The 25,927-nt window shown below is 38.5% G+C and overlaps 1 protein-coding gene across 4 annotated transcripts in view; it reads left to right on the top strand.

Annotated features, from left to right (window-relative positions):
* The window catches only part of ZMAT4 (zinc finger matrin-type 4), a 756,701-nt gene that overhangs the window by 60,212 nt on the left and 670,562 nt on the right, over nt 1-25,927 (top strand). For 3 of the 4 annotated variants that reach the window (XM_072635103.1, XM_072635102.1, XM_072635104.1), the window contains one exon: nt 25,257-25,406. In XM_072635103.1, the coding sequence (XP_072491204.1) occupies nt 25,354-25,406 (53 nt within the window). In that variant the 5' untranslated portion in view covers nt 25,257-25,353. Of the gene's footprint in view, nt 1-25,256; nt 25,407-25,927 lie in introns of those variants that run through there. The other variant, XM_072635105.1, reaches the window with a different exon arrangement.

The following is a 25,927-nucleotide window of genomic DNA, read 5'->3' on the forward strand; positions in this document are numbered from 1 at the left end:
TAGAGGTAATTTAGTTCAACTTGGACTTGACTAAAACTCCTCACTGTGTCATTCCTGACAAATAGTCATCTCACCTTAGCTTCAAGAACTCAAGTCAGGAGGTAGTGAGTGTCCCTTTGTCCTGCAGTAAGTGTCCACTATTCAATCACACTAATTGTTAGGAAGGTTTTCCTTACATCAAAGCTAAATCTGAAACTTGTTCTGTTCTCTTGGCCCTGTGAGTACCTTTGACTACTTTTAGAGATAGTTATTGTGTCCAAACTGAGTTTTCTTTTCTCCAGGCTAAATATCTCCACTTCCTTCACTGTATCCTCTGCTTGGGATGTGAGGGAGCCAACTGACTCAAGAGGTAATTGTTAAATTTTCAGTGTGAGTATTTACATGTTGGAAATAAGAAAAAAACTATAAATCAGGGCTTGGTTTATTGTTTTGTCTATTGTAGACCCAAGGAAGTGATGGAGAAAATGTTAAATTTTAAAAGTGTTTCATGTTTTCCAGAGTCAGTTGTTCAACATTTTCCAGAATTCCATTGCTTAAATGTTATACTCTTGTGACCCTAAAACATCCTAGAAACCCTTCTCTGGCCACTCTCTGTCTTATCAATATCTTTTGTGAGATGTGAAACCCAGAACCAAATGCCATAGTGCAGATATAGCCCAACCAGGGCAAAGCATAGAAGATCTATTAGCTTCCTTATTCTGGATGCTAAGCTTCCCTTAATGGAGCTTAAATATTATTCCAGTTTTTGTCGTTGTTAGCTTCTATATCACAATATTGGCCATATTGAGTTTTCCGCCCACTAGAACTCTCATATCCTTTTCAGAGCTGTTGACTTGCCATGCCTCTATCATCTGGTATTTGTAAAATTGATTTTTTGAACCCATGTATAGGACATGGTATTTAGCTTTATTAATTTTCATCTATTATATTCAGAGTGTTCTAGCCTGTTGAAAACTTTTGGAATGATTAATTTGTCATCCGATACATTAGCTAGTATAAATACTTTGGTAAGGCAAATGACTACTCTCTAATTCCTCAGTTTTATTAACCAATGTTTAAATGAATGATTTAAAAAAGTGTTATGCACTTAGTATTTCTGAAGCCTTGTGTTAAACACTGGGGACACAATTCCAAAATAAGACTGTCTCTGTCCTCAGGGAGTATATGTTGTAACAAAGGGACATAATGCATATGGAATCGTATTTTGAGTATTTTCAAATCATGTTACAATGTAACACCTTTAATTAGTAAAATATAATGACAAGAAATAGTGATTTTTTCTAGTTCTGGATTCTAAAATACTATGTATATAGAGACAAACATACATGTATACATAACCATATGTGTAGGTGTATCTGTATGCATGCATACATATATTGTGTTTAAGTGTTTTAGTTGGATTCAGCCTATATCTTCTTATGAGGTCCTCACCAGGGTAGTATCATTGTCCCAGTTTACAGACTGGCACACTGAGATTAGGAGAAGAAAGATACTTCCATACAAATCACTGAACAAGTTAGTGATAGAACTGAGGAGCCCAAGAAAGAAAGCTTGACGGTCTTCAACAGTAGCTAGTTCGGAGCTGGTGGCTTTCCCTTCCTCCTGGTGAATTAGTTCTTATTACATCACCTTTTGAGGTCAGGGGTAGGAAGACAGCATGGCTTCCATTTTAGGTTCCAGTGAAGCCTCCCAATCAACATAATGAAATTTTGGAGCTTCCTTTTCCAAAACAAGATATAGAAGATAGAGAATTAGACTTGGAGACACACAGACTTAGGCTTGAATCCCACCTGAGATCCATACAAGTGCAGTGATCAAAGACAGGTCACCCAAACTCTGAGTTCCCTTATATAAAATGAGGATGATAATAGTGTTTCAATCACAGGCTTGTTGTGAGACTCCAATGAGAAAACATATGGAAAGTCCTCAAAGTGGTGTATGATTATAAACTACTGCTGTTTGCTGTTGCTATTGTTACTGTTTACTTTAATTACTTCCCTTAATTAGGGCGACTAGGACTAGCATGTGTTCCCAAGGTCAGAGACTACCAATGTGGCAACTGTCAAACAGTTTTTTAGGGGAGCTTGTTTCCTCTGTATCCAAGGGAGAAGAAAATCTTTGTGAGACTATTAGAGGGATAACGAATCTTAGAGATTATCTTGTTCAACTTTCATTTTATAGACAGGAACCTAGATGCAGAAGATTAAGTGTTATGTCCAAGACTGCATACATAGCTAGTAAGTGACCATCAGAATTTGCTCACAGGTGTCCTGATTTTGTCATCCATCTTTTCTCTGTTTCCTAGTAAAATATGAAGTTGTTGTGGAAGAAAATAAAGAAAGAAGGCAATGACATGGGAGTAGGGAAGTCCAGGAAGGAGAGAATCTTGAGATCTGTGCTCATAGATACACCAGAACAATTATTATTCAGTTTTTTTCTGTTACTATCCCTGATGTCTATGGGATCATCCTTCCACCTTAAGAACTATAAAGTATTAGACTTCAAGCACTTAGGACAGGGATGCCAAATCATTGTGTGGAAAAGAGTTTTTAAAAATAATTTTAAAATTTCTTGAACATTTGAGATCCCTGGATTGGGAGAGAAAGAACCAGACTTCTGTTTGCAGGGTAAAGGCTACACAGGAGCTGTTGTGTGAGTAGAGAAATGAGATGACAGCATTTGGCCTGCAATCTATCAGGTTGGGTATTGTCATCGGTTGCTGACTTTAGATTGACCTGTGGAGACAGGGAAGGGTCCCTTGGTTTAAGATGTGCTATGTTCTCTCCACCATCATCCATCTCTGTCTTTGTTTATTCTTTCATTTTTTTCGGAAATATTTTCCTTGATTTTGCCCTCCATGATTTTGTTCACTTCTCATTACAGTCAGCCCCAGATTTGTAGGCATGGAGTTATACCTACCAAGTACAAATAGAACATTTATAAAGCTTGCTTCCTTCCCTCTGTGCAATATGCCATGACTTGGGTTATTTCTCTCTGTTCTTTGGAGAGCTCCCAGGTGTTTTATTTTTCTTACAGTTGTGATGTGACCACGGCCAGCACTATAAATAGTATTAAACATCAGTGATAATATTGGCATGATGCTGTTTTTTCATCTTTCTCCAAAAGTCTTGGGAAAACACATACATGTATAGCATATTTAGCATATATTAAAAAACACTTTTATTTATTATAAAACACATATACTATATATATATATATATATATATATATATATATATATATATAAAGAGAGAGAGAGAAAGAGAAAGAGAGAGAGAGTATATAACTGCATATGTGCACACATGGATAAGATAATATTTGTAAAGCATTTAGCACAGTGCCTAGAACATACTAGGTGCTTCATAAATTCTTATTCTGGTTCATTCCATGTCTATGAGAGGCAGCGTGGCATAAGAGATAGAGAATTGGTCTCAGATGAAGCCCTGCTTTAGGACAAGATGCACCCCTAGGAAAAAAACATTCCATGGAGTTGAAAGGGAAGGGCAGCAGATGAAGTGGAATGAATTGAGAGTCTGGTTTCCACTCTCAAAAAAAGGAAGACATTGGGAGGAGTTCAGTACTCAGCTCTCTAGCCTTCCAGCCAGAGGGGAGAGGAGACTGAGGCAGGTGTTGTCAATCAGCGTTTGAGTTAACAGCATGGTGGTGAGATTAGAAGTGAAGAGTTTATGCCACGAGGGGCATCTTGTCATAGGGTAGAAGCCAAGCAGAGCAACAGATGCAAAGGGGAGTTCCAAGATGCAACCCCTAGAGCTGACTTGCTTAGCTCCTCTCAGCTCTCCTACAGGCTCCAACTGGAGGAAGCAGTTGGAGAGAGGAGTGGTGCCCATTGTTCTGACAGGCCAAGGGAGCTGTCACTCTAGGGGAGTGTTATACTTGAATGAACCTACATTAAACGTGTGCATGAGGAGATAGCATTCTCGAAGCAAGAGAGACATTAGATCATGTTCAAGGGAACAGCCAGCAGTCCAGTCTGGTTGGAATCTAGAGTGTGTGAAAGTGAGTAAATGACATAAAGCAGAAAATGAAGGTTAGACCCAAGTTGTAGAGGCTTCAAATGTCAGTCTAAGGAATCTACATTTTATTTGTAGACAACTAGGAGTTTCAAAGGTTTATGAGCAGGGGAGTCACATGGTCTGACCTTTGAATCAGAAAGATTATATTGCCATCTACATGAAGGATGAATTGCAAAGGGGAGAAACTGGAGGTGAAGAGTCCATTTCAGAGGCTATTATAATAACCCAAGTCATAGTGAAAGGTGATGTGTCTACTCTTGAATTGTGGTAGTAGAAAGATAATTTCCAGGAAGGTAATGAAATTATTGTTAGCCTACTTTTACAGATGAGGAAACTAAGGACATCTGTTTCTCAGTTTCCTCATCTGCAAAAGTGGGGAAAGGAGAGAGAGTGGACTTGATGATTTCTTAGGTCCCTTCCACCTTTAAAACTGAGTTTGTGATCTATGAATCCTCAGTTGCCCATTCTAGTGCTTAACCCTCTACATTGAAAGGAAATTCTTCTAACTAAATTCTCTTTTACTTCAGTGCAAACCCATTTCTCCCTCTATTAGAGAAAACCAAGTACAGCTAGTCATGACCCTTTGTCAGATAAACCTTTTGTGCCCCCTAGAGATATCTGCTAGATTTTTATGTCCAATTAATTTTCCTTCCTTCCCTCTACACCCCACAGTTTTGTTTTCCCTGCTCTTCCTTTCCTATTCTCTAGGCAGCCTTCATTATCCAGCATCTTGGAGAAACTTCTTGGCTGAGGTCATTTCTCCATTACAGGGACCCTGAGGAGTGTCGATGCATTGCAACTTTTTGCCTCCAAGCTGCTTTCTCTGTGAGGTACTTATGTGGCTTGGATGCCAAAAAAAGCAGAAAAGAAAGGTTGAAAAGAAATGGCATATTAACATTTCAGCACCTAGTAGGGTTCAGTTCCAAGACTAGTATACTGCTTCAAAGAGTTTGAGAAATATGGTCACAAAGGAGGATTGAAGAGGTCATCAAAGTCTAGACCTTACCTGAAGAGAGAATTACCCCTATGGTATTAATGCTTTAGGTAGGAGTTGGGGTCCTTTATGAAGTCCTTTCCTACTCTTCAATGCATAGAATATATCTAACTACAACAGATGTTAATTATACCCCTCATATGTGCAAGACACAGTGCTGGATACCTGTGGAGATACAAATATAGTGTAGATCAGTAGACTTTAGAAAAATTTGGCAAAGTCTATTCTATGATTTGTTGTTGTTGTTGAAAAGATGGAAAGATGCAAGCTAGAAAATAATAGAATTAGTTGCATTCAAACCTGTTTAAATGGCCAAACTCAAAGAGCAGTTATAGATGGACTGATATCCACTGGGAAGGAGGTCTTTGGAGGAATGCCCCAAAGAACTGTGCTGGACCCTGGTCTTGTTGTCAATGACTACAATGAAAGTGAAGATGATATAACTACCAAATTTGCAGATGAGGCAAATCTGAGAGGAATTGCTAATACAACAGAAGAGTGAAAATCCAAAAAAAGATCTTTATGGAAAAGAGCATTGGACCAAGTTTAAAAGGAAGTTTAATAGATATGAAGATAAAACCTAACAGTTAGGAATTGCTAAGCAGCAGTTCATCTGAAGATCAGGGGAAAATGTTCTTGTTTCAGGGGGTCTATTACCATTTAAAAATTGATATAGCTAGAATCCTTATTTCATACTTTTCAAAGTAGTATTCTGAGAAGGGTTCCATAGGTGTCACTAAATGGCAAAAGGGGTCAATGCTCCCCCCAAAATGGTTAAGAACCCCTGATTTCAGGACGTTGGGTTTTGTGTGAGTTATTGCTGTAATGAGATAGTCAGAGATATGATCCCTGTTCTCAGGTAAGGCATAATAATGGTAATAATAACAAACATTTATATGGTGCTTTAGGGTCTGCAAAGTGGTGCTTGGTTAATAGTATGTCATTTGATCGTCATACCAACTTCGAAAGTTATGTGCTGTTATTATCCTTATTTTACAGATGAAGAAATTGAAGTCAAGTGACTTGACCAAGGTCAGACAGCTACTAAGTGTGAGACTTGATTAGAACTCAGGTCTTCCTAAGTTCCAGCACTCTATCTGTCTTGTTACCTCACTCCCAATTCAATGGTACATGTCAGCAGAGAAAGTGATGGTGAAACCATACTAATGAATTTGGAGAGGGGGCAGGAACTGTACAGATCATCTACTATAATAGGTGGCACAATGAATGGAATGCCAGTCCTGGAGTCAGGAATACCTAAATTCAAATCTGACCTGAGACACTTATTAGCTATGTGACCTTTGGCAATTACATAACCCTGCTTGCCTCAGTTTCCCCATCTGTAAAAATGATCTGGAGAAGGAAATGTCAAACCACTCCAGTGTCTTTGCCAAAGAAGCCCCAAATGGGGTCAGAAAGAGTCAGATATGACTGAAAAATTACTGAAGAAGATTAACAATGACCAAAATCTTCTACCTTACTTTGCATGATGATAAGTACATAGGAGATGATTAATAAATGTATGATTATAAAAACATACATCCTTCCCTGATGAATCTTTTGACGCTGTTATGAGGAACTGAATATTGGGTTGATAGAACAGCATGATGGTTCTGATTACTCATATATTCAAGTGTGTGCTGTTAAATGTTGAACACCTAGTTCTCTGGAGAAAAAAGTAGTCAGAAACATTTTAAAGTTTTACCTGAATTATTAAGATGTTCCTCATCACTTTCTTAAGTGTAGAAATCAACAAAATGATGTCAAAATCTGATTTGCAGTTTGCCATTTTTTGAGGTGTAAATGCTCACATAGCAAAATTTTACAATTGGGTCCTGAGCCAGTTCAAACTGGCTCTAGCACACCCATGCCTAGAAAGCCTAACATTCATGAATCAATGAAACCACTTTGTTGCTATTAAAGTAATGTTTGTAGAACTGACTTGAATGAGAACACATTATGAACTCTAGATGTTGGAGTTTAGAGAAAAGAGAGGTCACTGAGTGCTGTCTGGCACATAGAGAAGACTTTAAAGATAAAAAGGCCTTGAAGGATGAGAAGAATTTAAATGAGGTATAGGGAGGGGGAAATTCTAGGTAGGTGAGGTAGCATGAGCAAAGTTATGGTGGAAGGATAAGAATGATCTATGTAAATGATAGTGAAGAGATTAGCCTAGTTCCTCTGTGATAATTGGTGACAGCCCAGTGGAAATATGCGGTGCAAATTTGAAAATTCTGATCATCTCACTGAATTTATTATTTGCATTAATCAGGACCTAGTTGTAGTGCTTTAAGATTTTCCAAAAACTTTCCTCACAAAAAACATGTGAGGAAATAAAGTATCATCCCCATTTTATAGATGGGTAAGCCTAGGCTCTGAGAAATAAGTGACTTGCCAATTGTCCCATAGATACTACATTTCTAAGGAGGAATAGGTCCAGTGATAAGTCTCCAACATAACAAGGATGCTAAGTAACTATGACTTTTTGCTTCTATGATGAATAGAAATAAGTATGTCCTTAGTTGGGGTGAGATACCATGTGGGGGACATCACCTTGAAACAAAGAGACATCACCTTACTGACAAAGGTCTGTATAGTCAAAGCTGTGGCTTTTCCAGTAGTAATGTATGACTGTGAGAGTTGGACCACAAGGAAAGAGGAGCACTGCAGAACTGATGCTTTAGAATTATGGTGCTGGAGAAGACTTTTGAGAGTCCCTTGGACAGCAAAGAGATCAATTCAGTCAACACTTAAATTAATTTAGGCTGTTCACTGGACGGTCAAATGTTGAAGCTGAAGCTTAAATACTTTGACCACATGAGAAGATGAAACTCATGATATTGGGAAAGACTGAAGGCAAAAAGGAAAAGGGGGATGGCAGATGGTGAGATGCCTGGAGAGTGTCATGGAAACAAGCAAGAGGAACCTGGACAGACTTTGAGAAACAATGGAGGATAGAAGGTCCTGGCATGCTGTGGTCCATGGAATCACAAAGAATTGGACATGACTGAATGGCTGAACAACGAAAACCATGTGGGAGAAAAGATAGATATCCCAGAAAACTAACATAAGACCTGAGGTGGGTAGCAAGAGAAAGATAAGGTAGGAACTGACTTTAGCTTCCTTCTGGTTAATTTATATTTCTTTTTTTTTTTTTTTGGTTGATTTGTATTCCAGTGAATTACTCTTAATAACAAGGTGTTAAATCCCCTTGTTTCTACAATGCCGAAGGACTGCAAGTGCTGCCAGTTCCCTCTAAATTTAAACACCCTGGGACAAAACCTGGATTTCCTCACTCTAGTTTCGACTGTCCTAGTATAGTTTGATGTTTTGGTTAATTTTACAAATTGCCAGAGCCTGATCGGGGAAGAATTCATCTTCTTGGCTTCCTTCCAGATCAGTATCACACCTAATCAAGATGATTAATTGGTGTTAATTAGACCATACACCAACAGGGTGAAGGGACTGCCAAAAATGTTCTTCTCCCTCATGTTGCTGATAGATGTCCTCAAGGAACAACATGTGTCTGGGTCCCCTTACATAAGATATGCAAACAACCTCACACATCTGTGCTGTGGCAGGGTCAAGACCTCCCTCAGGTTTGTTTATCAGAGGTTTGACTCTAAATCCCCGGGCTCAGGCAGGGCCATTTCTCTCTAGCATAGGTCCTTGTGGCACTTCAACAGGAACAGGAGATTCTCCTAAGAATCTATAGCTGTAAAATCACTATGGGGCAGCTAGGTGGCACAGTGGATAGAGTGCTAGGCCTGAAGTCAGGAAGACTCATCTGACCTCAGACACTACCGGGTATGTGACCCTGGGCAAGTCACTTAACACTTTGCCTCAGTTTCCTCATCTGTAAAATGAGCTGGAAGAGGAAATGGCAAACCATTCCAGTATTTTTGTCAAGAAAACTCCAAACAGGCTCACAAAGAGTTGGGCACAACTGAAATGATTAAACAATCAAAAACAATTACTGTAAGAAGGGGTTGTCTCAGTCAGAGAAAGGTGAACATCTCCTTAGTTTGGATCCTACATTCACATTCAATGTGGTTTCTACTCTATCAAAATTGCCTTGAACCTACTGAATGTCTGACTAACTCCTATGCAAGGTCATCTTTTTAAAGCAACCTAATGGAGGCACTGTGTGGTGGCCATATTTTTCTTAATAGATCACTTTCTGCCTCTGTACCTGGTAAATGGTGGGCAAGTCTGTAGGGAGATTTTCTGGTTGGAATTTCTATTTTATTATACAAAACTGTATGCATGGTGTTGGGGCTAGAGCTGACCTCCTAGTAAGGAAGGTCTGGATTGCTGCTTTGGCTGTTCCCAACCTGGACAAGTCATTTAACTTTGTATTGCCTCAGGCAACTTTCCACCACCATCAAATTCAGAGCAGGTGTGGTTCCCACTGGAGGATGCGCCTCCATAGGAGGGAACCCTCTAGAACAATGAAATCACAGGTACAGTAAAACAAACCCCAAACCCAGTTATCTACGTATATTTCAGTTAATAATAATGATACATATATGTGAGATGTTATTTATTCAAACTTTAGAGACTCTCAGGACCATGGATTTTGAACTGTAAGTGATGTTAGAGATTTGGGGTCTTCAACTTTAAAAATATACTTTTATAATTTATTTCAATGTAATTGGTTTCCTTAGCAATCCTATTAATTAAAAAAAATTATCAGTTTAAAAACATTATTCTGAGAAGGGAGACACAGGCTTCACCAGACTGTCAAAGGGGTCTGTAGCACCAAAATGATGAAAAACCTCTGGATCTCATAGTCTAACCTTCTAATTTTATTTCCTCAGAGAAGGTAAGACATGCTTAAACCCATAAGCAGGAGAGCTGCGATTCAAATTTAATTTCTTTGGCCGAGAATTCAACATTCTGTCCATTGCTGACTCCAAGGTGCTTATTTACCTATTTGTGGCCTCATTCTGTGACCCGAAGGTTGGCGACCACTGGATTAGATTATCTCTAAGGTCCCTTCTAGTTGTAATGTTTTATGTCTTGTGACTAAATAACAGATTTTTTACCCACATTCTTACACTATGTCAGGGAATTCCTACACCAAGTGAGGCCATCAGGGAAAGCTTTTGTTGATGAGAAACAACATCTACCCAGCTACAGAGAAAGGTCACAGCAGCAGCTTATGGTGACTAATTGGCAGCCTGGATAATGTTCCAAAATAGCATTATTTCTAAAAGCCATTAAGCCCTGATAAGTGGGCATTTTTGCAGACAGAAAAACAAATAAAGAGAGACATTAGCATATCTTTCCATTGCATATGTGTCTAAATGTTCAAGGGAACCTGGTTTGGGGCTTTAACTATGAGATGCAGAAGGTTCCTGCTGCCCCTCTCTCCTCCTCCATTCCCCTTCCCCCCAGCTTTGGAAGGGCTGGCTTCAAAGCCTCCTTCCAAATATCCAGCCTCCCCATTTGTCCCTCTAAGAGCCACTCCATCTAAATCTTGTTATCACCTTGTGCTGCATTTTTCCCTCTTGGGTCTCCAAGGGCTAAAACCGATTGGGACTGACAACCCCTGATTAGGCTGAGAATTCTTCGGGCTGGTCTTCAGAGAGTTCTGCCAAAAAGCCCCTCCTACCATTCCATGCAGTGCTCTTGGTTGTCAGGGAACAACATGGAATGCTTTAACCCCATTTTGAATCCTAGACCAACTCACAAAACAAACAGCTCTGCTAGGGGCTGGAAGGGGTGGGATCCTGGCAACTGAATCTTTTCTGAAATGATTTTTCATGAATCATCTTGCTTTGGAGAAGCTTGGCCCTGTCTGTGTCTGGAGCCTCCTAAGAGGTGTGAAACTAGGGTATCCTGGAGCTGTTCAAGAAAGAGATGAGAGCAGAGAGATGATGGTACCTCTTTTCTTTTATGAGAAAATAGGGGACTGGACTCTCCCTAACAGCACTCTCAGAATTTGCTAGAGGCATTTAAATAAGGCTGCTTATTCTGCTCTTCAAGGCTAGTGATGGGGTAGGGGAAAAAAAAGATTACAGTTACCATGACAACAGCCACATCACATAACATGGCCCTTGTTCTATGTCGGAATGAAAAGGCATCAACACCAAGTTTACCAGGGGGGTATTCAGGTGGTTCTGTCCAAGCTGGTGCGCTCTAGACTGCTGAGGTTTCCAAAGAATTCATGATCATGACAAGATTGACTTATGAGACTAATGTCCTATTCTTAACAGAGATCTTGCTTCTGATCAGGATTAATTTTAGGGAAAGTAGGTGGTTTGATCAAATTTTTCTCCTACCCAATAAACTCCAATGGTTAACTTTTGACTCCAGGGCCAAATACAAGATGCTCTGTCTGGCATTCAAAGCTCTTCATCATCTAGCCCCCTCCTATCTTTCTTGTCTTCTTAAACCTTACTACCTAATATGTACTCCAGTCCAGTGACATTGGCCACCTGACTGTCCAACAAAAAGGACATTCCATCTCTCAGCTCTGGCTATTTTCTCTGACTGTTCTCCCTGCTTGGAATGCTCTCCCTCCTCATCTCTGAATACTCACCTCCCTGGCTTCCTTTAAGCCCCAACAAACATCTCAGTTTCCGCAGCAAGCCTTGCATAATCCTTCTTAATCCTAGTGCTTCCTTTCTTTTAATTATTTTCTATTTATTCAAAATATAGTTCACTTTGTATATATTTGTTTACATGATGTCTCCCCCATTAGACTGTGAGCTACTTAAGAGTAGAAACTATTTTTACTTCTTTTTGTTTCCCGAGCACTTACCACGGTAAATGTTTATTGGTTGACTGCTTAGTGTGATTTGAGGGACAGCTTCACCATTCGTAGTTATTGATAGTTGCAATTACACTATAAGAAATGTATTCCTTTGACTTAAGCTTTGTCACTTGTTCAATTGCAAGTACCCCCTGTATTATTTTATGTTATCAGTAATTTGATTTATACCTTAGAATTAATGAATTTATGAAAGTTTTTCCTGAAATCAAGTGTTTCTGTGGAAGTGGGGGTTATCCCTGGATCTGAGGCAAGGGAAAAACCTTTTAGAAAGGATGAAAGGTGTTGTGAAGAGGTCTCCTAGCCTATTAATGGAAAACTTTGCTATTTAACATTTTTTTCATAGGACTAGCTCTCTTTCTGAGATCCTGCTTCCTCCTCCCTTACTTTATTTTTAGTAGTCACAATATCTACTAAGCCGCATAGACCAGGCTAGTTTTTCTCTTGAGACTTCCTATCCATGGTCATTCACATATAATTTTGATAGGTATGACAAGTGTTTCATGCCAGACCTGGTTCAGGACAGTTGGATGGTTCATGCTGGGGATTGGAATGCAATGAGATAGGTAGACTCATCATCTAACAAAAAGGAAGCTTTGCAATAGCATGGAAAAGGATATCAGCAATGATATAGTGTTGATGCATTTGCACACCTTTCTTCTTGTCCCTGGGACATATTCCTCTGGGATATACTTCCAGGAGGTTGAGGGCAAGTAGTCTCACTAGATAGACGATATCTGTCAAGTCTCAGTTACCTAGATACCTCCTGGGCTAAGCTGTTTAAGTTTTAGATGACCAATAAACTATAAAAATAAGGTTTGAACTTCAGTTCTCTGTGCCAATTAAGTCTTGAGAATTGTTTCAGTAGGTCGAAACTAACCTTGCCTATTTGACTTGCTATATGTTTTTCCTACCATGTCATTTTCCTCATCTTTACAGAGTGTCAATCAATAAGCATTTGTTAAGCACCTTCTAGGTGTCAGAAACTGTGCTAAACTCTGGAGATACAAAGAAAGACAGAAAAGGTTTTCTCTTCTCAAGGAACTCACTAATGGGGAAGACATCATGCAAATAACTATGTATAAAACTTGTATACAGGATAAATTGGATATAATCTACAGAGGGAAGGCAGTAGAATAAAGAGGGCTAGGAAAAAGGTTCTTGTAGGTGGGATGTCAGCTGAAACTTGAAGGAAGCTGAGAAAGTCAAGAAATGGAGATGAGGAGATAGAAAATTCCAGGCATGAGAGAGCCAGTGAAAATTTTCATCATTTATTATAGCACCATAGTATTCCATTACATTCACATACCACAACTTGTTCAGCCATTCCCCAATTGATGGCATTCCCTTGTATAGCACCAATGTGATATTCACAGTGCCTATAGTGGCCATGAATATCCTCATGAAATTCTGAATTATGAAATAAAAGGCTTTCCACCCAAAAGACAGAACCAAAACATTTATTCAGACACCAGGAAGCCAAATCCATCACAGTAAGATCTATACCCAGTAACAATACAATCCCCAAGCATTCCCACTGTTAGTCACAAATGATCTCCATTAAACAAATCACATACAGGCTCTCTTAAACAAAGTCACCAACAAGCTCTCTCACTCAGGCTAGCCAGCAGCTTGCTTGTCTGCATCCTTCCTAGCTCCGACTGCTCTCTCATTAACTTCCTCTCCACTCTTCTCTAGCTCTCTGCCTGTTCTTGTTCCACCCTTCCTTCTCCACCCTTTCCTGTTCCATGTGACTTAGACTTATGTGACTCAGGTTTCTGTGTGACTTAAGCGGGTCACATGGACCTATTAATGAATGGGAAAGATCTCCCCATTTAAATGACCATTACACTTCAATTTCTAGTTCTTGGCCACCAACAAAAGAGTTGCTATAAATATTTTTATACATGTGGGTCCTTTTCCCATTTTTATGATCTCTTTGGAATACAGCCCTAGAAGCGATATTACTGAATCAAAGGGTATACACATTTTTGTAGCCCTTTGGGCATAGTTTCAAATTGTTATCCAGAATGATTGGATCAGCTCACAGATTCACCAATAAAGAATTAGAGTTCCAACTCTCCCACATCTTCTCCAGTATTTGTCATCTTCCTCTTTTGTCATGTTAGCCAATCTGATAAATGTGGTGTGCTACCTCAAAGTTGTTTTGATTGCATCTTTCTAATCAATGGTGATTTAGAGCATTTTTTCATATGGCTATAAATAGCTTTAATTTCTTGCTCTGAAAACTCCCTGTTGATATCCTTTGACCATTTGTTAATTGGAGAATGACTTGTAGTCTTATAAATTTGACTTGGTTCTCTATATTTAGAAATGAGGCCTTTAGATACTGGTTGTAAAAATTCTTTCCCAGTTTGCTGCTTCCCTCCTAATCTTGGATGCATTGAATTTGTTTGTGCAAAACTTTTTCAATTTAATGTAATCAAAATGATCCATTTTGCATTTTATCATGTTCTCTATCTCTTGTTTGGGCATAAATTTTTCCCTTCTCGATAAATCTGATGAATAAACTATTTCTTGCTCCCTTAATTTGTTCATATTATCAGCCTTTATACCTAGATCATGTACCCAGTTGGACTTTTTCTTGTGTACGGTGTCAGACATTGGTCTATGCCCAGTTTTCATCACACTGTTATCCAGTTTTCCTAGCAGTTTTTGTCAAACAGTGAGTTTTTGTCCAAGAAGCTGGGGTCCTTGGTTTTGTCCAACAGTAGACTACTGTAGTCATTGACTACTATGTCTTGTGTACCTAACTTATTCTACTGATCTACTCCTCTATTTCTTATCCAGTACCAAGAGGTTTTGATGATTGCTGCTTTATAATACAATTTGAGATCTGGTATGGCTAGGCTACCTTCCCTAGCATTTCTTTTCATTAATTCCCTTGTTATTCTGGACCTTTTGTTCTCTCAGATGAATTTTGCTGTTATTTTTTTTTAGTTCTACAAAATAATTATCTGGTAGTTTGAATGGTATGGCACCGAATAAAGTAAATTAATTTAGGTAGACTTGTCACTTTTATTATATTAGCTCAGCCTACCCATGAGCAACTGATGTTTTTCCAATTATTTAGGTCTGACTTTATTTGTGCAAAAGATGTTTTGTAATTGTGTTCATGTAGTCCCTGGTTTGTTTTGGTAGGTAGATTCCCAAATATTTTATAGTATCTACTGTAACTTTAAATGGGATTTCTCTTTCTATCTCTTGCTGTTGGGGTTTGTTAGTAACATATAGAAATGCAGATGATTTGTATGAGTTTGTTTTTATATGAGTTTATTTTGTATCCTGCAACTTTGCCAAAGTTGTTTATTATTTCAAGCAGTTTTTTACTTGATTCTCTAGGATTCTCTAAGTATATTATTATATTGTCTGCAAACAGTTATAACATAGTTGCTTCTTTGCCTATTCTAATTCCTTCAATTTCTTTTTCTTCTCTTATTGCTAAAGTTAACATTTCTAGTCTCATATTGAATAGCAGTGGTGATAATGGACATCCTCGTTTCCCCGCAATCTTATTGGAAATGCATCTATCCACATTACATATAATGCTTGTTGATGGTTTTAGGTAGATACTACTTATTATTTTAAGAAAGGCTCCATTTATTCCTGTGCTCACCAGTGCTTTCAATAGGAATGGGTGTTGTATTTTGTCAAAAACTTTTTCTGCATCTATTCAGATAATCATATGGTTTCTGTTAGTTTTGTTGCTGATATGATCAATATTACTGAGAGTTTTCCTAATATTAAACCAAGCCTCCATTCCTGGTATAAATCCTACCTGATCATAGTGTATTATTCTTATGATACATTGTTGCAAACTTTTTCCTAATATCTTATTTAAAATTTTTACTTCTCTGTTCATTACGGACATTGATCTATAACTTCTTTTCTCTGTTTTCACTCTTCCTAGCTTAGGTATCAGAACCATAGTTGTATCTTAAAAGGAATTTGGTAGGAGTCCTTAACCAATTTTTTCAAACAGTCTATATAGTATTGAAATTAACTGTTCTCTGAATGTTTGATAGAATTTGTTTGTAAATCCACCTGACCTTGGAGACATTTTTCTGGCGAGTTCATTGATAGCTTGTTCAATTTCTTTTTCTGAGATTGGGCTATTTATTTTATTTCTTTTTCTGTTAATCTGGGCAATTTATATTTTTTAAAATATTAATTTATTTGGGGGGCAGAGTCAAGATGGTAGAGTAATAGCATGCACTTTCTAGAGCATTGCCCCTAAGCCCAGTCAAATATGGGTAAAGATGACTCTAAACAAATTCTCGAGCTGCAGAACTCATAGAATGATAGAGTAAAGCAAATCTTCAGCCCAAGACAGCCTGGAAGGTCTCTAAGAAGTGTCTATCATGCCATGCAGGGGGCCATACCAACACAGACAGGACTGAGCAGGCTCTGGGGAGACTGAATCTCTTGCACTTGTGGCAGTTTCTAGACTTCAGGACCCCAAAATGCTGAGGACAAATTGGAAGGCCAGTGGAAGAAGACCAGTGTGGGACCAGTGTGGGAGAGTGGAGTGGTTTGGCCCCAGTCCCAGGGTGGCAGAGGGGGAAAAGAGTGGAGGGACTAGCAGCAGCAACAGGAGCAACAGGGGCACAGACAGTGACTGTTTCAGGAGCTCTAGGTCCACAGATTGTGGGGGAATCAAACAGCTGACAGGTATATACCCCACCCCCACTCGTAACAGAGATCTACCTTGACAAAGAGCTCAAAAGTCAAGTAAATGGCTGGAGAAGTGAGCAAAAACTGAAATAAGAATCAGACTATAGTATCTTACTTTGGTGACAAGGAAGACCAAAACATGAAAACAGAAGGGAACAAAGTCAAAGCTCCTCCATCCAAAGCCTCCAAGAAACATATGAATTGGTTTCAGACCATAGAAGAGTTCAAAAAGGATTTTGAAAATCAAGTAAGAGAAGTAGAGCAAAAATTGGGAAGAGAAATGAGAGTGATGTAAGAAAATTATGAAAAACAAGTCAACTGCTTGCTAAAGGAGACCCCAAAAGTGCTGAAGAAGATAACAGTGTAAAAAATAAACTTACCTAAATGACAAAAGAGATCCAAAAAACCAGTGAAGAGAAGAATGCCTGAAAAAACCAAATTGGCTAGATAGAAAAGGAGATTCAAAAGCTCACTGAAGAAAATAAGTCCTCAAAGATTAGAATGGAGCAGAAAGAAGCTAATGACTTTAAGAAAAAAAACAAGAAATTATGAAACAAAACTAAAGGAATGAAAAAATAGCAGACAATGTGAAATATCTCATTAGAAAACAACTGACCTGGAAAACAGATCTAGGAGAGACTGGACTACCTGAAAGTCATGATAAAGAAAAGAGCCTAGATATCATCTTTCAGGAAATTATCAAGGAAAACTGCCCTGATATTATAGAACCATGGGGTAAAACAAATATTTAAAGAATCCACCAATCGCCTCCTGAAAGAGATCACAAAAGGAAAACTCCTAGGAATATTGCAACCAAATTCCAGAGCTCCCAGGTCAAGGAGAACATATTGCAAGTAGCTATAAAGAGACAATTTGAGTATTGTGGAAATACAGTCAGGATAACACAAGATCTAGCAGCATCTGCGTTAAAGGATTGCAGGTCTTGGAATATAATATTCCAGAAGTCAAAGGAGTAAAGCCAAGAATCAACTACCCAGCAAAACTGAGTATAATACTTCAGGGGGAAAATGGCCATTCAATGAAATAGAGGACTTTCAAGCATTCTTGATGAAAAGACCAGAACTGAATAGAAAATTTGATTTTCAAGTACAAGAATCAAGAGAAGCATGAAAAGGTAAACAGGAAAAAGAAATCATAAAAGACTTTTTTATCCTATATAGAAAGATAATATTTACAACTCCTGAGACTTTTCTCAGTACTTAGAGTAGTTGGAGGGATTATATCCAAATAGACAGAGGGCACAGGGTGAGTTGAATAGGAAAGTAAGATATCTAAAAAAAATAAAATTAAGGGGTGAGAGAGGAATATATTGAGAGAAAAAAGGGAGACATAGAATGGGGCAAATTATATCACATAAAAGAGTCAAGAAAAAACTTTTTCAGTGAAAGGAAAGAGAAGGTAGGTGAGAGGGAAAAAGTGAACCTTACTCTCATCATATATGGCTTAAGGAGGGAATAGCATGCATATTTGGTTTGCTATGAAAATCTCTTACACTACAGGAAAGTAGGGGAGAAGGGGATAAGCGAGGGTGGAGTGGGGGGGGTGATAGAAGGGAGGGCAAATGGCAAATACTTTTAAGGAGGAATAAGATCAATGGAAAGAGATAGTTGAAGCAATTAGGAAATAGATTTTAATAATGTGTCATTTACAAAAGACACATTTGAAACACAAAGACACACACAGAGGCAAAATAAAGGCATCAATTAGGCTTCAGCTAAAGTTAATAGAAAGGGAGGATTAACGATCATTATCTCAGACAAAGGAAAAACAAAAGCATACCTAATTAAAAGATATTACAAAAGAATCTACATTTTTCTAAAAGGTGCCATAGCCAATGAAGTAGTATTTTTAAAAATATAGAATATTTCTCCGAAAAAAATATTTATCCGTTTCACTTAGAATCAAAAATTTATGGACATACAATTGGGTAAAATAATTTCTAATTATTGTTTTGATTTCCTCTTCATTGGAGGTGAGTTCACCCTTTCATTTTTGATATTGGTAATTTGGTTTTCTTCTTTCTTTTTTTAAATCAAATTGACCAAAGGTTTATCAATTTTATTATTTTTTTTTCATAAAACCAACTCTTAGTTTTATTTTATTCGTTCAATAGTTTTCTCAATTTCAATTTTATTAATCTCTCCTTTGGTTTTTGGTATTTCTAATTTGATATTTAATTGGGAATTTTCAATTTGTTCTTTTTCTAGTTTTTCAGTTACAGGACCAATTCATTGCTCTTTCTCTATTTTATTCATGTAAGCAGTCAATGATATAAAACTTCCCCTAAGAACTGCTTTCGCTGCATCTCATAGGTTTTGGTAGGTTGTTTCATTACTATCATTCTCTTGGATGAAGTTATTGACTGTTTTTATAATCTGTTGTTTGACTAACTCATTCTGTAGGATTAGATTATTTAGTTTCCAATTAATTTTTGGTCTATCTTTCTATGGCCCTTTATTACATCATGATCTGACAACGATGCACTGACTATTTCTGCCTTTGTGCACTGGATTGTGAGGTTTTGATGCCCTAGTACATGGTCAATTTTTGTGTGTGCCATGTATCACTGAGAAAAAGGTATATTCTTTTCTATCTCCATTCAGTTTTCTCCAGAGATCTGTCATATCTACCTTATCCAGATTTGTATTCACCTCCGTAACTTCTTTCTTGTTTATTTTGAGGTTGGATTTATCAAGTTCAGAGAGGGGGTCCGCTACTAGTATAGTTTTGCTGTCTATTTCTTCCTATAATTCCCTTAACTTCTCCTCTAAGAATTTGGATGCTATACCATTTGGTGCATATATGTTCAGTAATGGTATCATTTCATTGTCTATAGTGCCTTTTTTTTTAGCAGGATATAGTTTTCTTCCATATCTCTTTTGATTAGATCTATCTTTGCTTTTGCTTTGTCTGTGATTAGGATTGCTATTGCTGCTTTTTTTTACATCAGTTGAAGCACTGTATATTTTGCTCCAATCTTTCACCTTTACCCTCTGTGTATCCCTCTATTTCAAACGTGTTTCTTGTAAATAACATATTGTAGGATTATGGTTTTTAATCCATTCTGCCATCCACCTCCATTTTATGGGACAGTTCATCCCATTCACATTCATAGTTATGATTACTGTCTGTGTCTTTCTCTCCATTCTATTCACCTCTGCTTTTATTTCTTCCTTCTCCCTTCCCCTCCTCAAAAGAGTTTTACTTTTGACCACTACCTCTCTCAATCTTCCCTCCTTTCTACCAGCCCCCCTCCCCTTTTATTTCCCTTTTCCCTTACTACTTCTCCCCTCCCTTTTAATCCTCCTCCCTTTTCTTTCCCTTTTCCCTTCCTCCTGCTTGTACCACAAGTTAGATTTCTAAACTTAACTGAATATGTTGAGCCTTCCTTGAACCAAATCTGATGAGAGTAAAGCTGAAACAATACTCATCTCCCTCCCCTCTTTCTCTCTACTATAATATATTCTTCTGCCCCTTCCTGTGATGTAATTTACCTTTTTCTGCCTCCTCCTTTTCTCTTCTCCCATTACAATCTCTTCACATCTTTTAATTACATTTTTTATTATCACATCAGTTAATTTATACCCACTCCCTCCGTCTATGTATATCCCTTTTAAATGTCATAATAAATATACAATTCTCAAGATTAACAAGTATCATTCTCCCATATAGGGAGGCAAACAGTTTGCCAATATTGAATAATGAGGTTTCCTTTTTCTTTTATTTTTTTCCCTGCTTACTTTTTTATGCCTCTCTTGAGTCTTGTATCTGACAACCAAATTTTCTATTGATCTCTGCCCTTTTCATCAGGAAGGTCTGGAAATTCCTTATTTCATTGAATGCTCCTCTTCCTGCCTGAAATATTATGCTCAGTTTTGCTGGGTAATTGATCCTTGGTTGTAGTCCAAGTGCTTACAACACGTCAGGCACTGTGCCAAGTTTGGGGGATACAAGACAACAAAAACAATACCTACCCTCAAGGAACTTGCATTCTAATGGAGGAGAGAGTATGTGTGTGTATATATATATGATACGTGTAGAGCAGATGTCAAGTAACCTTAGAGGGCAAAGCACTAGCCACTGCGGAGAATGTGAAACTTCCTGCTACAGGTGGCATTTGAACTCAGTCTTGATGGAAGCCAGGGATTCTAAGAGGCAGGAGACAGTATTCTTAAAACTGAGGTCAGCAAAAGCATAGCGATAGAATATGGTGTGTTATGTATGAGTAACAGTAAGTAGACCATTATAGCCATGCATAGAATACATGGAGGAAAGTACATATGTAAGAAGGTTGGAAAGGCAGAAAGTAGTCAGGTTATAAAGAACTTTAAATGCCAAATACAAGAGTTTATATATGGTCCTTATACTAATAGGAAGCCACTGGGATTTATTAAATAGGAGGGTGACATAATCTGACCTATACTTTAGGACCTGAGTCAATTTCTCCTGCCTCTAGTACCAGGCTATTGCCTCAAATGTGAGTGTATGTTTCATTGGCATCTAATTCCTTATGCTTTTAGGCTGTTAGACCTTAGGTGTTTATTTGCAAGGCTTCAGCACCTAACAAAGTTCCTGGCTCTGACCTTAACTTTTAGGGTAAACTTTGCCAAAGACAAGCTAATCTTCCCTTTGAACATAAGTTGGGCTCTTAGATGAGAGTGCACAACTTGTTTTTGGTTTCTTAATTGAAGTGTAATGTGGAAAACTGGTTGGAGAGCAATAAGGAGGAGTCAGTGAAGACCAAGTAAAGCCAGTAGAAAGGAAGCATGAAGTAGAGGTGGATCAGTCTAGGGTAGTGGTGTCCAACTCAAATAGGAATGGGGACCACTAAACCATACATAAGGATTCCTGCAAGCCACATATTGACTTAGTTTTAAATATAATATTATCTATATTTGTTTGTATTTTTATTTGTTAAGTATTTCCCAGTTACAGTTTAATCTGGTGCTGTCTGCACTTGGAAGTGTTATGATCCACATGTAGTCCATGGGCCCCTTGTTTAGTGTTTGACACTTTTCCTGTAAAAAAAGTGAAGATTAAGAGCTCTCAAGCACAAAACATAGTGAGTATATTATGTGTCTAGGACAGCAAGGAGACAGTTTGACTGTAATGCAGGATGTGTTTGGAGAATTGTCAGAGATAAGGTTGGATAGGGAGAGTTACAGTTCACTATGGGCAGACCTAAAAGCCAGAGTTTAAATTTTATATCTTGGTGCTGGGGGAATGGAGCCACTGATGATGTTTGAATGGGGGCATGGCTTGATGATTGAGGCATTTTAGAGTGAGGCTGATGACTTTGCACAGCCCTGCCTCACTTAAATCCAATTCACTTGAATATCAAGACATTAACTTCCTGACTTCTTTTTCAAGAACAAAAGGACTAACAAAAATCTGAGTAGTGTAGCTACCCTACTGGGTACCTAACTAGTTAGTTCCAGTCGGGATAATGCCATTAGCCCAGCTTTGTTATACTAAATGGATTGAATGGTGTGGAGCCAGGAGTTAACAGACAGAATCTAGATGCTTAGAGTAAGCAGTAGTAGAGGTGGAGAGTAGAAGGGTGGTAGTTGGAGAAAAAGGAATTTGGGATCTCATAGTTGGACAGGGTAGAATTTTAGAGATCACTTGATCCAACCAGAACCTAAATAAGAATCTTCTTGACAGCATCCCTGACAAGTTGTCATCTTCCCTCTGCTGAAGACCTCCAAAACTGGGGAAATGACTATCCTAAGGTAGCCCATTCTACTTAGGCTTAGGAAGGCTTTTTTAAACTCACAAGCCAAAATCTGCTTTTTGGTGACTTCTCCTGTTTCTCTTAGGAGTCCAAGAACAACAAATTGAATCCCTCTTCTATGTAGGCACCATAGAAAGCTGGGTGAAGCATTAGATGGAGTCTCTGGTTTTCAAGTCAGGAAGACCTGAGTTCAAATGCAGCCTCAGACACTTAGTAGCAGCATGACTCTGGGCAAGTTACTTAATCACTTTACCTCAGTTTCCTCATCTGTAAAATGGGAATAATAACAGTACCTACCTTGGAATTGGGATTATGACGATCAAATGAAATAATAATAATATCAGCACAGACGGTGTGGCACATTGTGTGTTTATTCTTCATTGCCAAAGAAGACCATGTCATCAGAGAAATAATGACATGACTTGCACTTGACTGAGTGAGAGAGGGCTGTGCAGGTCACCAGCCTCACTTCTCCAGAGACATCTGAATCCAGTGACCATACATTCATCAGGATGACTGGAGATGTCCCAGGATAAGGCAATTGGGGTTAAGTGACTTGCCCAAGATCACCCAGCTAGTGAGTGTCAAGTGTCTGAGGTGAGATTTGAACTCAGGTCCTCCTGACTCCTGCACTGGTGCTCTATTCACTGTACCACCTAGCTGCCCCAGTGTGGCACATTGTAGGTGTTATATGAATACCTATTCTCTTCCCTTCCTTTACCGTCATATGATAGCTTTTCAAAAAGTTAGATACTATCACACTTCCTCCAAGCTAAACATTTATAGATGACTCAACTAGTGCTTACCCAGTCATCATCCCAGTCATTGTTTGGATCTTCTCTGGGCAGTTAAGTGTATAGTACATTGGAATTGGAGTCAGGCAGACCCAAGTTCAAATCCTACTTCATATACTTACCAGCTATATCATCCTGGGCAAGTCATACAACTTTTCTCAGCTTCAGTCTCCTCTTCTGTAAAATGGGGATAATTATAGCACTTGCCTCCCAGGATTATTGTGAGAATCAAATGAGATAATTTCTTTCTAATTAGCTATGTAAATGCTATTAGTTCATCAATGTCTTTCCTAAAATGTGATGCCCAGCACTAAACACTAATCCTCCAAATGAGGTATGAGTGGGACAGAGGCCAGAATGTATGTCTCCTCCCTTTGCTCAGGACTCGGTGTTCCTATTAATTCAGTCTAAACTCAGATTAGCTTTTTTGGCTGCCGAGTTGCACTATTGACTCATATTGAACTTGTCCACTAAAATATCCAGGTCCTCTTCACCAGAACTGGAAAGAATAATTTCCTGAGAGAGAGAGGGTTGTTAAGCAGTGGAAGGAGCTCCTGAAAGAGACTGTGAAATTTATTTCTCTGGTTGTCCTTAGGGATAGGAAAGGTTCTTATCTTAGTAGAGTCTTTTAAGGTCATCTTTGGCTAGAGAGAGGACTGTAATGGATTAGGGGACCTCTTCAGGCTCAATATTTTTTATTTTTTCCTCACTTGATGGTATTTTTTTTCCAATTACATGTAAAGATAATTTTCAACATTCACATTTATAAGATTTTGACTTCCAAAATTTTTTCTCCCTCCCTCCTCACTTCCCTGCTCTATAAGAAGACAAGTAATCTGATATAGGTTATACATACACAATCATATTAAACATATTTCCACAGTAGTCATATTGTGAAATAAGAATCAGAACAAAAGGGAAAAACCACAAGAAAGAAAAAAAATGAAAATAGTATCCTTTAATCTGCATTCAGACTCCATAGTTCTTTTTCTGGATGTGGTTAGCATTTTCTGTCACAAGTTTTTGGAATTGTCTTAGATCATTTTATTGATGAGAAGAGCCAAGTCTATCAAAGTTGACTTATCACACAATATTACTCTTACTGTGTACAATGTTCTCCTGGTTCTGTTCACTTCACTCAGCATCAGTTCATGTAAATCTTTCCAGGCTTTTCTGAAGTCTGCCTCCTCATCATTTCTTATAGCACAATAGTATTCCATTACCTTCATATACCACAATTTGTTCAGCCATTCCTTAGTTGTGGGGCATCCTTTCAATTTCCACTTCTTTGCCACCATAAAAGAAGGCTCTAACAGATCACAAACCTGCCTTTCTCATGCATTCTTGGCTTGGTTGACAGCATTGACTTTGTATAGAGACAGCCATTTTAGAGTGAGAGAAACAACCTTCTTGGTCCAGGGTCCTAGAGAAAAGAATGGGGCATGCTGTCAGGTACCTCAAAAAGTAGAAGAAATGGCAGCTCCATAGTTGCCTCGATTTTTATGTTGTTCCTAATGAAAAAGAATGTTCTTTATAGGCATTGTTATTGGGCATGTAAGGGATATAGGCTATGGGAAGAGTTGCTTATTTTCTTTGGTTACATGTAGCCTAAATGCTCTGTATCCAAATAGAAGCTACATGAATGTGGAAAGGAAAAAGATAATACTCCCTGTCTCTTTCTGTACACTGTACTGTTTGTTTCTCTGTGGGGACATATTTCATGAACAAGGCTTATATTATTATTAATGAACGTCATGATCCCAAGTCTCCAGTGGTCAGTGGTTCTTGCCATCTAAATACATATTTAAGCTTTCTCTCTCTCTCTCTCTCTCTCTCTCTCTCTCTCTGTCTCTCTCTTCCTTCCTGTCTCTCCTTTCTCTGTCTCTGCTGTCCATCAAAAACACACACTTAAACACACAGAGAGAACCAGTAGCCCCAACCCCCTCTAGACATGCAGAGAAAATGTTAAGCTGCACATTTTGCAGGTGTGCCCTCCTCTTGATCTTGTGCCAACTTTATTTTCCTTTCCACCCCTCCCTTCCTTTTTCTAAGTTGTATTAAAAAGAGAGAGAGAGAAAGAGCCAGATGTGAACGCAGGCTCATCAGCAATACACAAAACACTAAGCACACCCTCCCAGTCTCTTGTGCTTTATGAAAAGTTAAAATTAAATCAGGGCAGCGTTATTAAGCTAAGTGATTTTTGCAGGGCTCGGATGAATTCCTGTGTGTGCCACATCGTTTGCTGGAAATGTGCCTGGGGTACAACTGAGCGAGGAATGTGCATCTAACGACTGCTAACAGGAATGGAGCTGCCTGGGAGGGGGCGTTTGGGACTTCCAAGCTCTTGGAGACGCAGGTACCTTATTCCTGGGGCCCTTTGGTCTTGACTCCCATGGCTAATGTGCAGACTCACCCCATAGAAACCAAAGGTGGAGAGTTAGAACACAGCAAGCCATAGCATCAGTAGGAGCTCCCCCCATCCCCTGCTCCCATGTTACTATTGGTAAAGAGTAGTGACTCAGAATAAAATAAGAGCTCTAAATAATAATAGTTCATGGCATGCAATGCTTTAGCTGGTGGTATGGTGGCTAGAGTGTCAGGCCTAATATCAGGAAGAACCAAATTCATATTTTGCCTTAGAAACTTCCTATGTGCTCCTAGGCATATTACCTAATTTCTGGTTGCCTCAGTTTCCTCAGATGTAGAACGGGGCTAATAATAACACTTACCTCCCAGAGTATGATGTGAGACTCAGATAAGATAATGTCTGTGAACAGTGATTAGCATAGTTCCTGCCATATAGTAGGTACTCTAAAAATGTTTATACCATCCCTTCCCTCCCCTTCACTGTTTATAGAAGATACGGTAACTATTATT

Source organism: Notamacropus eugenii, chromosome 1 (genome assembly GCF_028372415.1).
Source record: "Notamacropus eugenii isolate mMacEug1 chromosome 1, mMacEug1.pri_v2, whole genome shotgun sequence".
NCBI classification, from domain to species: domain Eukaryota; kingdom Metazoa; phylum Chordata; class Mammalia; order Diprotodontia; family Macropodidae; genus Notamacropus; species Notamacropus eugenii.